The 14,335-nt window shown below is 40.9% G+C and overlaps 1 protein-coding gene across 3 annotated transcripts in view; it reads right to left on the bottom strand.

Annotated features, from left to right (window-relative positions):
• cacna2d2a (calcium channel, voltage-dependent, alpha 2/delta subunit 2a) overlaps positions 1-14,335 on the bottom strand; it is a 144,809-nt gene that overhangs the window by 38,360 nt on the left and 92,114 nt on the right. For all 3 annotated transcript variants that reach the window (XM_040158697.1, XM_040158698.1, XM_040158699.1), the window contains exons 6-8: positions 13,144-13,282; positions 1,098-1,229; positions 812-869 (exon numbers count right to left, since the gene is read on the bottom strand). In XM_040158697.1, the coding sequence (XP_040014631.1) occupies positions 812-869; positions 1,098-1,229; positions 13,144-13,282 (329 nt within the window). The remainder of the gene's footprint in view (positions 1-811; positions 870-1,097; positions 1,230-13,143; positions 13,283-14,335) is intronic.

Genomic DNA, 14,335 nt, shown 5'->3' with positions numbered 1-14,335 from the left:
AGAATTTCGAAGATCATGAGGATGAAAAGACCTCAAATTGTCTTCAATATAACAATGAAAGGCAAATGCAGTGGCAAAATGTATGGACACAAGTTTATGTCGCCTTTGTAACACAAATTAAAAATCAAATGTGTTTAAAGCATGTGTATGTACTCAGGTCACAACAACAGTTTGTCACAATTTTAAGACAGCATGACAGTGCTGCTGCTGACAGCACAGGTGTTGCAATTTTACTCTGCTGCTGCTGCTATTTGTATTGGTTATAGGCTGTCCACTCTGAGCTACACAAACCTGTCGTATCAATACACTGCTGGACTCATCTGGTGCCCAACAGTCGCACTGTCCAACACTTATCTGGACTAACACAATGCACTTTTAAAGTTCAGCAAATTATCTTTGAAATATAACAAATTTATATAAGAGTTTACAGCATCTATTGGCATCAAAAACTGTTCATAATGTACTACCAACTCTTATAGCTTACTAAAAGATGGACTGGCTTGTTTTTTTTTGGACCATGATCCAAATTAGCAAATTTCTAAGCAACATCATTCAGAAGAAGGGTACATCAAGGGTTAAAGGGCAATAACAGTGTGATAGTATTTCACCGTGAATGACCGTAAAGAGTGTAAGTTTAGGAAACAAATGCCTCTGAAAATAACTTCATCGTTCAAAAATTATGAGGATGATGGTCGCTCTTTTCCTATTCGCCCAAAAATGGCCTATAGGCATCAACAGTGGAAGAAAAGGAATTACACTAATAGTATGCTGAGACCACACACCTTGGGGTCTCTATAAAGACAGCACTTACCATGGTCTTCTGCGGACGTCGTACAGGTCGATCTTGTTGGGTGCCCTCCATGGAGTGGCTGAAGAGAGCAAGAAAACAAGTTAAAGGCCCCACATTGCACTGTAGGATATTTCAGATCAGATTAGATCAAAGTAATCATAATTTCATTCTGTCTATTGAGTTACCAGTACAGCCGTCTGATAAGAGATTGCCAATGTTCTGCAGCTGAGGAACCCTTGGGCCAATTTAGACTTTATCTTGCCCAGAGTTATAAAGAAGATTGTTGACTCAGTGCCCTGCGGCCTACCTGGGTAGTATCGTGTCACTCCTGTGGCACTGCCAAACACCTGCCAGCGCAGAGAGCTGTCCTCCCGACGGTTTTCAATGAAGACCCTTTCCAGAGCCTGGGTCCAGTTTAACTCATTTAAGATGACTGGGGCTGTAGGAACACATGCAAAGAGAAACACAATGGTGAACTGGTGAATATAGCATAGGGCTCATTGTTTTCAAGTTTACTATTTACACAAAAAATGCTCAGTTTTTCAAAAGGAGACAATAAAGTTTACACAGATTTTCACCTATGTTTTACTGTCCCTATGGATCCGAAAGGTTTCTGCTGCAAGAGGACACTTTTCACAAGTTCTTGTTAAAGAAGGTCCTCTAGCAATAAGCACAACTCAGTAAATGGCTCTGGTTATATAACGAGAAAGAAAGGTGGCAACTCCATATGAGCTGCTGCCATAGTCCCTCTAATTATGTATCTAAAAAGCAATAAATGCTTAAACTACAGGCGCTGAAAATAGTTTTTATAATCTGATTTACACCTAGAATCTTTTATGCACCTTTTTTTTTCAATATGCAAAATAAACAGATAATTTCCATCATTTTTAATAAAAGCCTCAAGTGATGAGCACTAAATATAATATAACTAAAGTGCAAAACACTAGGTTTTTTTTCTGCAAGTACCCCAAAAGTCAGCTCTCCTTGCTGAACAACCTTGTCCATGCCAGTATCAGTAAGCTTAGAACATAAGAATGGATATATGCAGGCAGCTTGGCCAGCGGTAGCCGTCTGAGCAGGGCATCAGTCTAATCTGTGAGATCTCTGAGGAGTGCAGATGAGGAATCTGAGATGACCTTGGAGGAGGGTCATATGTCTCTCGCCACATGTGGAGGCAGTAGCCACTTCTGAATTTTTCATAGCAGAGAAATACAAACTATTCTGTGTATTAGAGGGCTGCTTGGTGACTGGGAGAATAAAGAGGGGAAAAAGGGGTGAACAAGAAAGAGAAAAAGAAATGGTCTGCTTGTGCATGTGTGGCTGAACCCATCATTGTGTGTGTGTTTCAACTTAAAACATAAGGTCATAGATATATCTCACAGGTCAGCGGTACTCTGTGAAATGGATTTATGGTTGTGGAGAGAAGTATTTATCATCTAGTCAACAAGAAATGAAAACATGCCGCTGTTGGCGGTAGAATACCACAGCATCAAAGTATATCTCGTTTCCTGTCTACCTCACTCTAACATAACTCATACTTTATTTTCACTGTCCTATTTCTTTCACTTTTGATCCTGATTATACTGTTTTCTATCCTTACAACATGAGACAATATGCCTCCACACATACACACACACACACACACACACACACACACACACACACACACACACACACACACACACAGACACACACACACACACACACACACACACACACACACACACACACACACACACACACACACACACACACACAAACAAAAAATGCTTTCACCCTGTGTTTAATAGCTAAGCTGAAGTTAGAAGATGGGGAGGGCAATCAGAGGTTTAATAGCCACCTGATTAAAGAGGAAACAAGATGAGGCGCTGAGCTGAGGAGAACTTCGCTCGTTTCTCTGATTTAATTACTCAGCCAACCAAAGCTAGATAAGCCTCTGAACCATCAAGTCCAGCTTTTCTCAACCCCCCGTTTGAATTTCGCACAAATAAATGATCATTATCCACTTTCCCCATGCTTTTCAATTACCGCTCTTGAGTCTTTGATTAACTGTCAGTTTAGAGGTAAGAAATATGCCAACCAGTCTTCCCGAATCCACCGCTCACCTCCTTAACTCTAAGCTGAAAGCCTCCGAATAATCACACTCACACTGTCATTACCTAAAAACAATATATTGTTTTTATCTTTTCAGCTGAAAGCTCTGTTCCTTCTTGCCAAACTCTCCAAAATCGTAGCTCAAAACAAAGCAAAGTTTCATTATTCTCTAGCATCCTGTAAAACAAATGCACACAAACACACACACGCACACTCACTACCAATAGCACTAAGTAGTGTCTGGAGGATAGGAATATATGAAAGCCAAATTGCTGCCATCACCAAGGGGAGCTCCTCAACATGTTTTTCTCAAAATTCATAGACAAAAACACAAAGGAAGAATGGAGGAGGATAGAGGCAGCCCTACAGATGGGGATAAACATAAAAACACAGAGAGAGGGGAAGGACGATTGATGGAAAGCAACACAGAAATCAACACGAATGAGCGGCTGCTTTCACAGTCTGAAAAGGCAATTTCTTGCCCATGAAAGAAGGAGAGAAAAAAACGCTCAAAACAAATTTCAAATTTTAAACTGCTAAATCCAAAATGGCAGAAACTAAGACATGATTGAGGTAAAATAATTGATTATTGTAAGTGTTGGATATAATGTAACAAATGTCAGATCACGTTTGTCCTTTGCTTAGTAGGTGAACAACTGCCTGACCAAAAAGTTGTTCATCACTGTTTTATATTTGGAGGAGTTAAGGACAGCCGAGGCTTCACCATCATTGTAAAACATACAGAATCTTCAGATTTATTGGAAAACAATATTTTCTATCTTATCAGTCTGATGGTTTGTTAGATTTTTGTTGTGTGGTGATTTGAAGAATGTGTGCCAGTGACACTTCTGCTACAAACTTAACTGCATTCAACTAGAGTTGGAAAGTAAAAGAGCTGTATGTCCTCTCATAACACAGTGTTTACATTACAAGAGCCCGGATGGCCTGAAGAACTAGAGAGACTGAACTAGAGGGAAAAAATAGTGAGACTCTCAGTATCTCTGCTATTTGACCATGAATTCTCAAACTTAGTGCAGTTGCTCCCATGACTCCCATTCATTTCAGTGAGACCGGTGGCTAGATTTTACTAATGTTTGTGCAGAGATTATCAGGCAACCAAACTATGCATTTCAATTTCATCTGCGCCATGCAATACTCTGTGGTTGAACAGCCATCTGATGAATGTGTAAAGGTATTATCCTTTGAGCATGAGTTATCACCGCAGGGTGCTGCGGGGGCAGCCTGTGTGCTGTGAAGTCCTGGGTGCTCTTATCTGGAGAGGCACTGGGTCTGTAATGATAGCTGTCCCAGACAGACCAAGGGCGAAGCTACATCCCGTGACCTTTGTTTAAAAACTAGCATCATCTCAGCTACCCCGACTAACATCAAGGTTTTAACCCAACTCTGGCTCGCTATGCAAAACAGATTATCAGCCGCATCGCTGCCCAGGGCCGCACACATACATGACTTCAACACCTGCGATGTGCTTGATATTCTTTCTCCATATCTATGTGGTGGCAGTGGTGTATGCGTGTCTTTATTCACTCCCAACTGCTGGTCAGTCTTCATCTTTAAATCAAGAATAATAAAACAGACCAAAGGGAATGTGTGTTTATGCTGCCATCTTAAACTAAACCAGTACCATGCGAGCCACCTCTACTGTTCTCTGTGTGTGCTCTGCAAACGCACACACATAGAAACACACATCTGCAGGTGATCTCTGGAGAAAAACGGGCACATCCGTGATAAGAGAACACAGCCAACTAATTCCCTTTGATCTATTCAGTTAGGATATGCTGTGACTTCTCTGGACAGTTGATAAAAAGACAAATTTCCCCTGGGGGGGAAATATGCTCACATAGTCGGACAGAGCCTCCGAGCGTTGTGTTGGGCTCATCTTTCACATGAAATGCACCTCTCTCTGATATCTTTAAAAGGTAATTCATCAGTGTGCCGCTGCCCTGACATTTAGAACACCCTTGGCTTTGCCCCTTTATGGAGAGAGACTGCACACCAAGTAGGGAAACAATTATGAGTGGGATTTATGGAGCATCCCTGCGCGAGGTCATTCCTCAACCCCCTTCCGCCACCTCCATCCCATGACCCCACCCCCAAACCGCTCATACACACATTATTCACACTGATATACTCGTGATAAGGAGCAATCCAAACCGATCTGCGCCTTATGCCCCGCATTAATCCAACATTATAGAAATGGGTACATGCTTTGACTGTATACACAGAGCAGAAAAAAGGCACGGTGGCCTATAATATATCATAGTGGAACACAAGTGGTCCCTCATATGAAATCCATAACCGTAATGGAACTAAAGCTATCAGCGGAGTCCCTTTGAAGAGTTGTAACCATTATTGCTGTCATCGCCATAAAGTGTTTACATATTCTGCTTTTCAAAAGGAGTGACTAAGTGCTACTGGTGTAGTTCAGCCGCCTACTTTGACATATAGTGATGTTACTCAAGTAGACAGGTAGGGTAACACTGAGACATATACAGCTTGTTTTGAATCTCAGTGAGTTAATATGCCGAAAGTATATCTCCCAAAGTCATATCTTAAAGGGAATGTTATCACGATCTTTGGCAGTATCATCTAAACCACTGGTCTTTTTACGGTCAGTTCACCCTAATTACAAAACATATTTCCTCACTTACTCTTGTGCTAGTCAGCCATATAGTTTGTCAGATAGTTTAACTTTCATTTTTCCTACTTAATCGTCCTCTGGAGTTTTTTTACTTCAAGGGCAATTTTCCTTGTGCTGCTTGCAGAAATGAAAAGTGACAAAATTCAACAGCAACGTGTATTTCCAGAAAAGCTGTTCCAGTCACGGTGGGTATTTTGAAGACCTCACTGTGAGCAGTTTTCAAATAACACTAAGGGTGTTATTTGAATTTTTTTTTTTATGTCGGTTTTTTTTTGTACTTTGGTTGAACCGACACTGTAAAACAAGCAATTTGATAAACAAACACCTTCCTGCATAGTTTGAGGTCATTACAGACCAGCATCTCTGCATCTGCATGTACAACCTCCTCCCTCCGTCTTCCTGTATTGTCAGCCCAAATCCTTTTCCATCTCTCCCCCTCTCCTGTTTCCTCCCTGTCTGTCCTTCTTTCCTCTTCCTTCAGGGCTGCTTTGTGGCCTGGCTGAGTATTAAAAGAACCTGAACCTTAAACCTTTCATCCTGCAGAGGAAACAGCAGCAACAGGAACTGGCAGCAGCTCACACGTCCACAAAGACAAGCTAAAACAAAGTCTAAGCCTCGCAGAGAAAAATGTGTCTTTTTGTAGCTTTGTTTGAGGAAAAAATGACATCCAGAAGATACTGTATAACCTAATTTGTATTCTTTCCAATTTACAAAGCATTCTCCAAGGATTCCTTTGCAACTGAAACAGCTGCATTAACAAATTATAATTAAAATTGATGTGGGGGAATAGCGTTTAGCATGAGTGTATTTGTTATTGAGGACCTAAGTTTTGCTAAACGGTAATCTCAGACAGACTGTGAAGGGGTGGGGATTTCTCTGAGGAGGGGTGATTATTAATATATACAGAATTAGACAGAAGGGAGAGATTTCACCACACCTCCAGAGTTCTCCTCCAAATAATTTTTCTAATTAAAGAGGAGCAGTAAATAACAAACACATGAAATGTAATTTGTGAGGCTGGTGGTGAGTGAAGTGGAGTTTGCTGTGCTGACTGTTCTAATTAATGTGCGGGTAAATGATAGTGCCCCTTCACTGGGCACAAACTATAGGGGCTGGATGGGTGAGGGGCAGAGAGAGAAAGATGGGTTGTGTAAAGTCAGGAACGACAGAAATACAGCCCACAGTGTTTATACTGCCTTTCTTCTCTTTTGGTTTAACTTTAAATCCCATTCTCCTTATCCTCTCTCTATTGCTTTTTCTTTTTTTTGTTTTCTCTATTTCTTTTATTTTTTTCTTTCACAAATCACTTTTGCTTTTTTCCACACATTTAAATCTGGTTTGATGTTGAGAGGGGCTGAGTTGATCTCCAGTGTGGCGTGAGTTGGTTGACAGGGAAGCTTCTTCCACTTGAAGGAACCTGGGGCGTGTGAAACGAATACAGGCTGTATGTAATGTACGTGCACAAAACACGTACACACACACACACGCACGCACGCACGCACGCACGCACGCACGCACGCACACACACACACACACACACACACACACACACACACACACACACACACACAGATGACATTTTACATTTAGCTGAAGATTTACAGCTTCAAACTATGAGAAGACAAATGTGGCCTATTATTATAGATACATATTAAAGTGGGAACAGTCACTTACTGGAGTCACAGCACATAATACGACTAAGTAACAAAGCATAACTCTTATTTCTGTCATTACCACTTTCCATTCCTTTTGTGAACAGACCTGAGTCTGTCTATCAATAGTCGCCTTTGTCCTTCCAGTACCAGGCGAGCGGACTTCACTCCAGATCCATTTTAAACAAGACGAGAGACATCAGAGGTAGTTTCCCTCAAATGAAACCCCACAGATGCAAATCTTTCTCTTCTTTTCAAATCTCATACGAAACTGCGTTGACTGCTGTATCTGTTGCACTCAATTTTCCACTGCACATTACATACACCCCATGCAATTTGCTCTTTACAAAAGGTGAATTGGATGTTTTTTTGCCAGGAGCTTCCCAGAGGGGAACCAGACACAGACCAGAGAGCGCTGTAGCAAAATGGAAGCTAACATTCAAAGGGCAGGGCGTACAAGCTTGCTGCTGATTTAAGCACTGATTTGGGTTTTTTTTTTTCTATCTTGTTAATTAAAGTCTCATAACAAACAGAATGCTTTAGCCGCTTGTCTACCCTACACATTGCTGATATTTTACATTACTCCCAATGTAACCAAAGTATAACATTTTAGCTTAATTTCCCTCACATACTTCACGAAAGTGAATATTTTCTTGTATTTATTTATTTATTTTTGGCAAAATATACAGTATTTTTCCTGTCCTGTGGCTTTGCTACTTCACTGCCACATCAATATTTTTATAATAACAATATATCAAATAACAATGTCAAAACAATGTGACAGTGTGAAAGGGGTCCCTGGTAGTGATGAACCTACGGAGAATTATCACCTGAATCTGCAGCTCCCCTCAGCTTTACAGAGCTTTATAGTGAGTTTCAGCTCCTTGTTTAGCCGTCTGGCTGCAACTTTGATGTTTTGGTTCACTCTCACAGCTCTCATAGAGTCGTTTTTGGCCGCAGCAGATGGTTGTCTTCAGTAAAAGAGCTCTAAAAAGCCACTGTACACTACCTTTGCAAAAAAAACAGTTAGCAACCAGCTGATGAACATACTGAAGCATTGAGCAGCTAAGGAGCCAGATGTTTCCCTTAGGAGACAAAAAACAAAGATAAAAGAGGAGAATGTTGGACTTACATTTACTAGGCGCTCAGAAACTTGACTCCAAATGAATGATAATGTTGCTCCATCACTGCTGTTGCTGTACAGCTGTTTCCCTCACAAGTTCACCATATCAACTTGAAAGGTGATGATATGTTATATAATGATATTATTGTGTTCACAATTTGTTTCTGCTGCCCCCAAGTGGCCAAAAAATAGGTTAATTCACGTTTAAGCAAACAAGGGAATAATTTCACTTTGGCTTTTTTATAGTATTAAACAGACTAATTTACTCAACTGAAGCCAGCTGTTAAAGTTGCTATAGTTAATATTTTAATATTTACAATGGATTGAATGACTATTTCAGCGTGATAAGTGTTGCTCATAGTAATGAACCCGCGGTGAGTTATCACCCAACTCTGAAGTTCCCCTGAGCTCTACGAAGCGTTCTAGCATCTTTCAGGTAATTGTTTGGGTTCACATTCATCAAACCTGTTTCCCAGATACAGCAGGCACCCGTTTTCAGCAACAAAGCTTTAAAAACCCACTGTACACTACCTGGCCAGTACCAAACAAATTAGCAACTAGCCGGTGAACATGGAAGAGCATTTAGCTACTAAAGCTCCAAATATTCCCTTCAAGAGGTGGTGGAACCTCAAAATGACAAGGTGAATGGATATCGGATGGTCCAATATCAAAATATCCGACTATCTATCAGGTGAACAGAAACGCAAACTCCAAAAGAATTTTAATATTGTGCTTAGCTGCTGGATGTGATAATAAGCCACTGTTTGATAACAAGGATCTTCTCCACTTTCCTGAATTGGCCCCATAAATCAAAGTTCTACAGAATTCACCAACAAGGAAGAGTCATGGAAAATAAATCTCAAAACATAACGATATACTTTGGAAAGTGTTGGCAATGAAAATCTGATAAAGCTGAAAGGAGCAGTGACTGGCACAACAGGACAGGCAAGTATAGAGAAGGGTGGCAATGATGGTTCTGGCGTGTGTGTGTGTGTGTTTGTGTGTGTGTGTGTGTAGGGTGTGGTGGGTGGGATAATCACTCCATGCAAAACATTTAAGCTCTGGTCTTTCATCTGCACACACGGTTAGCCAGTCCTCACCGTACATGTGTGATAACCAAGTTTCTCACTGTGCCTGACTACAATAGCAAACTGACAACATGACGTTAGGCCGCTGGAAACGGCGCCGCATGCAGCAGATTTAAACTTCAAATTTAATGAAAAGACTTCCAACATTCACTGGGGGTTTTCGCTTTTCCCTGCTGGGAACAGTGGCTGCTTATTCTCATAGAAGCACTAACGTAGACATACATTATGTGCACACTTTACACACAAACAGTAATTATTACCTTTTTAAAAAGGCTTATTTACAACCTGCTATATTTTCAACATGTTATAATGTATATGCAACTGAAGAATGACCCAATCTGGCTTAGTATCCTCTATCTGCAGCGTGAACTCTGTCCAATTACCAGCAAGATTCCACTGAATCTACAAAATAGTCACCAAAGAATAATTTGTGTATTCCCTCGCTGTTTTCATCCTTATTTTTCAGTTATTTTAAAGATTATATTCCCAGAGGCCTTCCTCTGCAATTATTCAGCAAATCCCTGCCTCTTCTTTGCAGTTTCTGTAATATTCAGTGGGAGAATAAAACATAGTTCTCCATGGACGACACCACCCACATCAATTTATTCCTCTGTGGCTGTGTTGCAATGTCCATCCTGTAATAACCACTGATAATTAGAAGAAAACTGAATGAAGGTTTGACCTAAGCTAATTAGAAAGTTTGCAGACTTGGCAGCAGGAATCAGCAGTGGGATAATGAATCATAAAATGGTTCATTACTGCGCTCAGGGAACACTCTCAATCTCAATAAATGGACATGGGGCCTAGCAGACAAATCAAACCAGGACGCATACACCGCCTCATTTAGCTGCTGAAAGGATCACAATAAAAAGACATTTTTTGCTCTGAATTGTTGCTATTATTAAAGTGTGTCTTCTCCTCTCACCCCTTCTCTTTCTACCTTTCCGTCTGACTGTGCCCTTCTTTCAGTCCATCTCCAAGGACAGCCATTTTGATGCGACTGTCAATTCAAGCTGCCATTTTCTGGAAAACAGTCAGTTCATTCCATGTATTAACAATGTGTACAAATCAAAGCAAGCTACTCCAACTACATAAAGCATGAGTGCTAATAAATAAAACACAATTTCACAATAACTGTTGAACATCATGCTGTACTTTGGACTGTGCTCCCTTCTTCCTAGATTTCTTTTCTCTGCCTTTCCTCTGGTCTCCCTGAGGAACGAGCGCTGAATCTACCCACTCATACTATTTCTCATCTGCTAATCCTATACCCACAGATATACTGTAGATCCAGACCTCTCCAGACCCAGAGGACAACAATCTGCCCACATTAGTTTCCTCAGACATCCTCTCCAAGGCACCCTGCAGGCTCCCACTGGTGGGACCAGAGTAGAACACCACACACAGATAATAATCCACTTTCCCCATCTCTCTGAAGCTATTGCAGCTCCCTTGACATGAGCTTGATGTATATTTCTCTAAGATAAGTTAGTTAAAATAGTGCTCCACTGATTCAGCATTGCGGTTTTAAGAAATTGTCAAGTTTTTAAAAACTTTTAATAAAAATTGAAGCTGCGATTTTATTCCCAGCATTTTTCTTCCCTATCAAAACCTGGCGCCAACATTACCCATAATGCAACTTGACCGCTGACAGCTAGATCAAAGATTCAGGTGCGTTATGCTAGAAGTGGCTAACGCAGCCTTGAGCCTTTAGCCTCAAGCAGAGATTAGGATGAGGGCTGCAGAGGTCTGGTTAGCTCACTACTTTCTAACTCCAGCCCCCCAGATTTTCTTCATTTTCAAACTTGTAGTTTTCAGAGCCAAGAGATGCTGACTCAAGTGACATCTCTTGAGGCAAATTATCAGATTATCAGATTTCACGCAGCTCCCTCTGGAGCCTCCTTACTTTTTGTAAAAGTAGAGGGGCACTCCACAGATTGATGCTTCTAATTTCTACATTTGTGCTTGCACATTTGGTTTGGTAGCATAGTGTCTTTAAGAATTACCGTGCATCTGGGCAGCAACATATTTTTCAACATGGTTCATTTATCAATCACCAATGACTTAAACACAGAACACATGTTCATAATGGGGTTGGCACAAAATCTGCAGTTGACAATCTCAGCACAGCAGACCGCGCAATGGGAGCTAAAGAAACAACATCAATAGTAAACATTTTCTACAGAACAGAAGTGAAAAAACTAATTCCATTCACCGAACCACTCTACTCCTCTAGTCTCCACCAGGCACAATCAAGAGGCCTTTATTCTCTGACTCATATCTTCAGACAGGGGAACCAGAACTGGCACAAAATGGCTCTGGGAACAATGTGCAGGCCTGATTGCTCTATTGTGAGTTAGCTGTGGCCTTTGACATCTCCTCCTGAACCAGGAGTGTCTAGTTCAGTCAAGATTTGTCTGGAGACACAGCTGGAGGGCATTGTTACAGACAGGTGCCATACACTGCCTGTTCAACAAAGAAGGCAAAGAGCTAGACAATAACAGAAAGAAAAAATTGCCACTGTGAAAATGGCTGTCTGTCTGCACATTCTCTGGTATTTGAGTCTTTAAAGAGGCATGAACAGAGAGTCCAAAAGGTTAGGGGTGGGTAACAGAGGGAACATGCCAAGCAAAATCAGAGTCCCAGAAGGTACATGTGTTCCCTTTTGTCCATTTGGCAGCTGCAGACTAAGGTGGGTGTTATGTCCGCAGGGCAGCGCGGTGCCAGGCAGGAAGGGCAGGGTCCACGAGCAAGAGAGCCAATGCCCACGCAAAAAAAACCAAAAAAAAAACAGTACAAATCTGGTGTGAGACAGCATCTGTCATGTAAAATCATGTTAGTGTGCTAAAATGCTGGCAGATATAAAAGGAGGGAGAGACTAAGTTAACGTACTGAGAGAGAGGGGAGAGGTCAAGTCAAAACAAAAGACCGTCATCTATCCATGACCCAGCAGTATGTACGAAAAACCAGGAGGAGACATCTTGGTAGATGCAAGATACAGTAAAACTGCTGGTAGTGGCAAAATTCCTTGTATAGAAATATTAGAAATTCCTGATCTTAGCACAATTCATCCAATCGAATGTGACTTGGGCTGACCAGCTAACTCCTGCTATCATCTAAAACTGCATTTGACCTTTAGTTTGGGAGTTGTAGCAGCTAGTGGAGCGATATCACGGCTTCTGAGGCGTGCTTGAAGATTTCAGTTGACAAAAACATTTTCAAAAAAGTGTGGTTGAGGTGCACTGAATTAATTTTTCCCTCATCCTCTGCAGTAGGATCTAACAACACAGGTGAGGGAAGTGTGGGTGAAAGTAAACTGTCTTACTCCTAAGCAATCCAATCAAAGCCCTGAATGAGTAGATAAAATCCCTCTGGAAATGACACTTCCCCCATGAATTCTGCTTCAGTCGGAAACATGTGACATTGAGTAACTGTAGTTAAAGACGCTGATGCTGATGTTTCACTGGCCTTTAATGTAACCTAAACTAAGGTAAAGCTCTGTCAGTGTTCATGACCACATTGTTGTTTGTTGAAAGCATTTAAAGAACCATTTTCTGTGTAGTTGTTGATTTTTTTGTGTGTAATACAAAATATAAAAGTATTTATTTAACTGTAATAAAGGCACATTTGGTGCATGAATTCAACAATTTAATGTAAATTGGTGAGTTTTACAGGCCTATGTAGTGTCACTCACTCACCAGAGCACTAATGATGGAAAAGTATTTTTGTATACTTACAGCCTTTGTATATGTCTGTAGGAATCTGGACCGCACTGGAAGAGTAGTTGACCTTGTTTTTAAAATTGGGATCGTCCACAAACTCTAGCTCCAAAGAAGACGAGCTCTCCAGCGGGTTCTCTTCTTCTCCATCCTCCGTCTGCACACACACAGATACAAACACAGCCACACACACACACACACACAAAACACACACACACACACAAATCTGAGTGAGCATACAAATAAAAGGAAGTGGATAGAAAAATGGGGGAAACATGCAAATATGGTACCGCATACTGTCATCTGCCATATTGTGGCTTTACAGCGCCCATCTGTGGTACATACAGTATACCGTCTCTCTTTCTGACTCACACAAAGTCACACAGCATTTGGAAGATGTTAAGCACAAAAATAGCAATTATTCTGCCTTTTTTCTGCCTTAAGATTTAGGCAGTTCTTCTCTCCCTTTCATCAGAGAACCGCAGCAGGTATAAGAGCCGACACCAAACAGAGAGACTCATTAGTACCTGAGATGACTATCAAAGACACGAGGTGCCATACAAATTAACCCCAACAATAACTAGCAACCAACACCGCTTAATCACTGTTTAGTCTCCCACCTATTCAATTGAGAGCATATTTCATAACAGACTGTCTCTTCTCTTTCGACTGCAACTGTTTAAACAAAACAAACAAAAATGTGCTAGTGCTGCATATTTCTAAAATGTGTTTTTCATCTTCTCAGTCTGGCCATTGTACATGATGAGAAAGCTTGACACACATATTGCATTTGGGAAAGAGTCAGATATCAAAGAAAGCAAGGAGATAAAAAAGCCAAACTGACATTTAAGCTTTTTATCTTGATAAGTTATCAATGGACTACAATCTGTGCCTGTTCCCACAGGAGGAAGTGATTGTGAGATGAGAAAAAAAAATGGCAGACAGATATAACCCCACTCTCTGGCTCAGTTTATTAGCTTATTCTTGATCTGATTTCAGTGTGTATTCTTAGAGCACTCACTAAAAACTCTGTTGGAAACATTCTTAGGAAACGGCACATAACTTAAGCGAGCAAGTCACATTTACACATCAACATTCAAAAATTAAAATGTATGAGGTCGAGTCACGGATGAGTCTTTGTTAAATAAACACAATTTAATTAATGTGTGCTCATGCACCAAGCTTTCTGATACTCTGCCATACAGAAGTA

The sequence above is a fragment of the Xiphias gladius genome, chromosome 21 (genome assembly GCF_016859285.1).
Source record: "Xiphias gladius isolate SHS-SW01 ecotype Sanya breed wild chromosome 21, ASM1685928v1, whole genome shotgun sequence".
NCBI classification, from domain to species: domain Eukaryota; kingdom Metazoa; phylum Chordata; class Actinopteri; order Istiophoriformes; family Xiphiidae; genus Xiphias; species Xiphias gladius.
The sequence above is the reverse complement of the archived record's forward strand: the minus strand, read 5'-3'. Positions and strand labels throughout refer to the sequence as shown.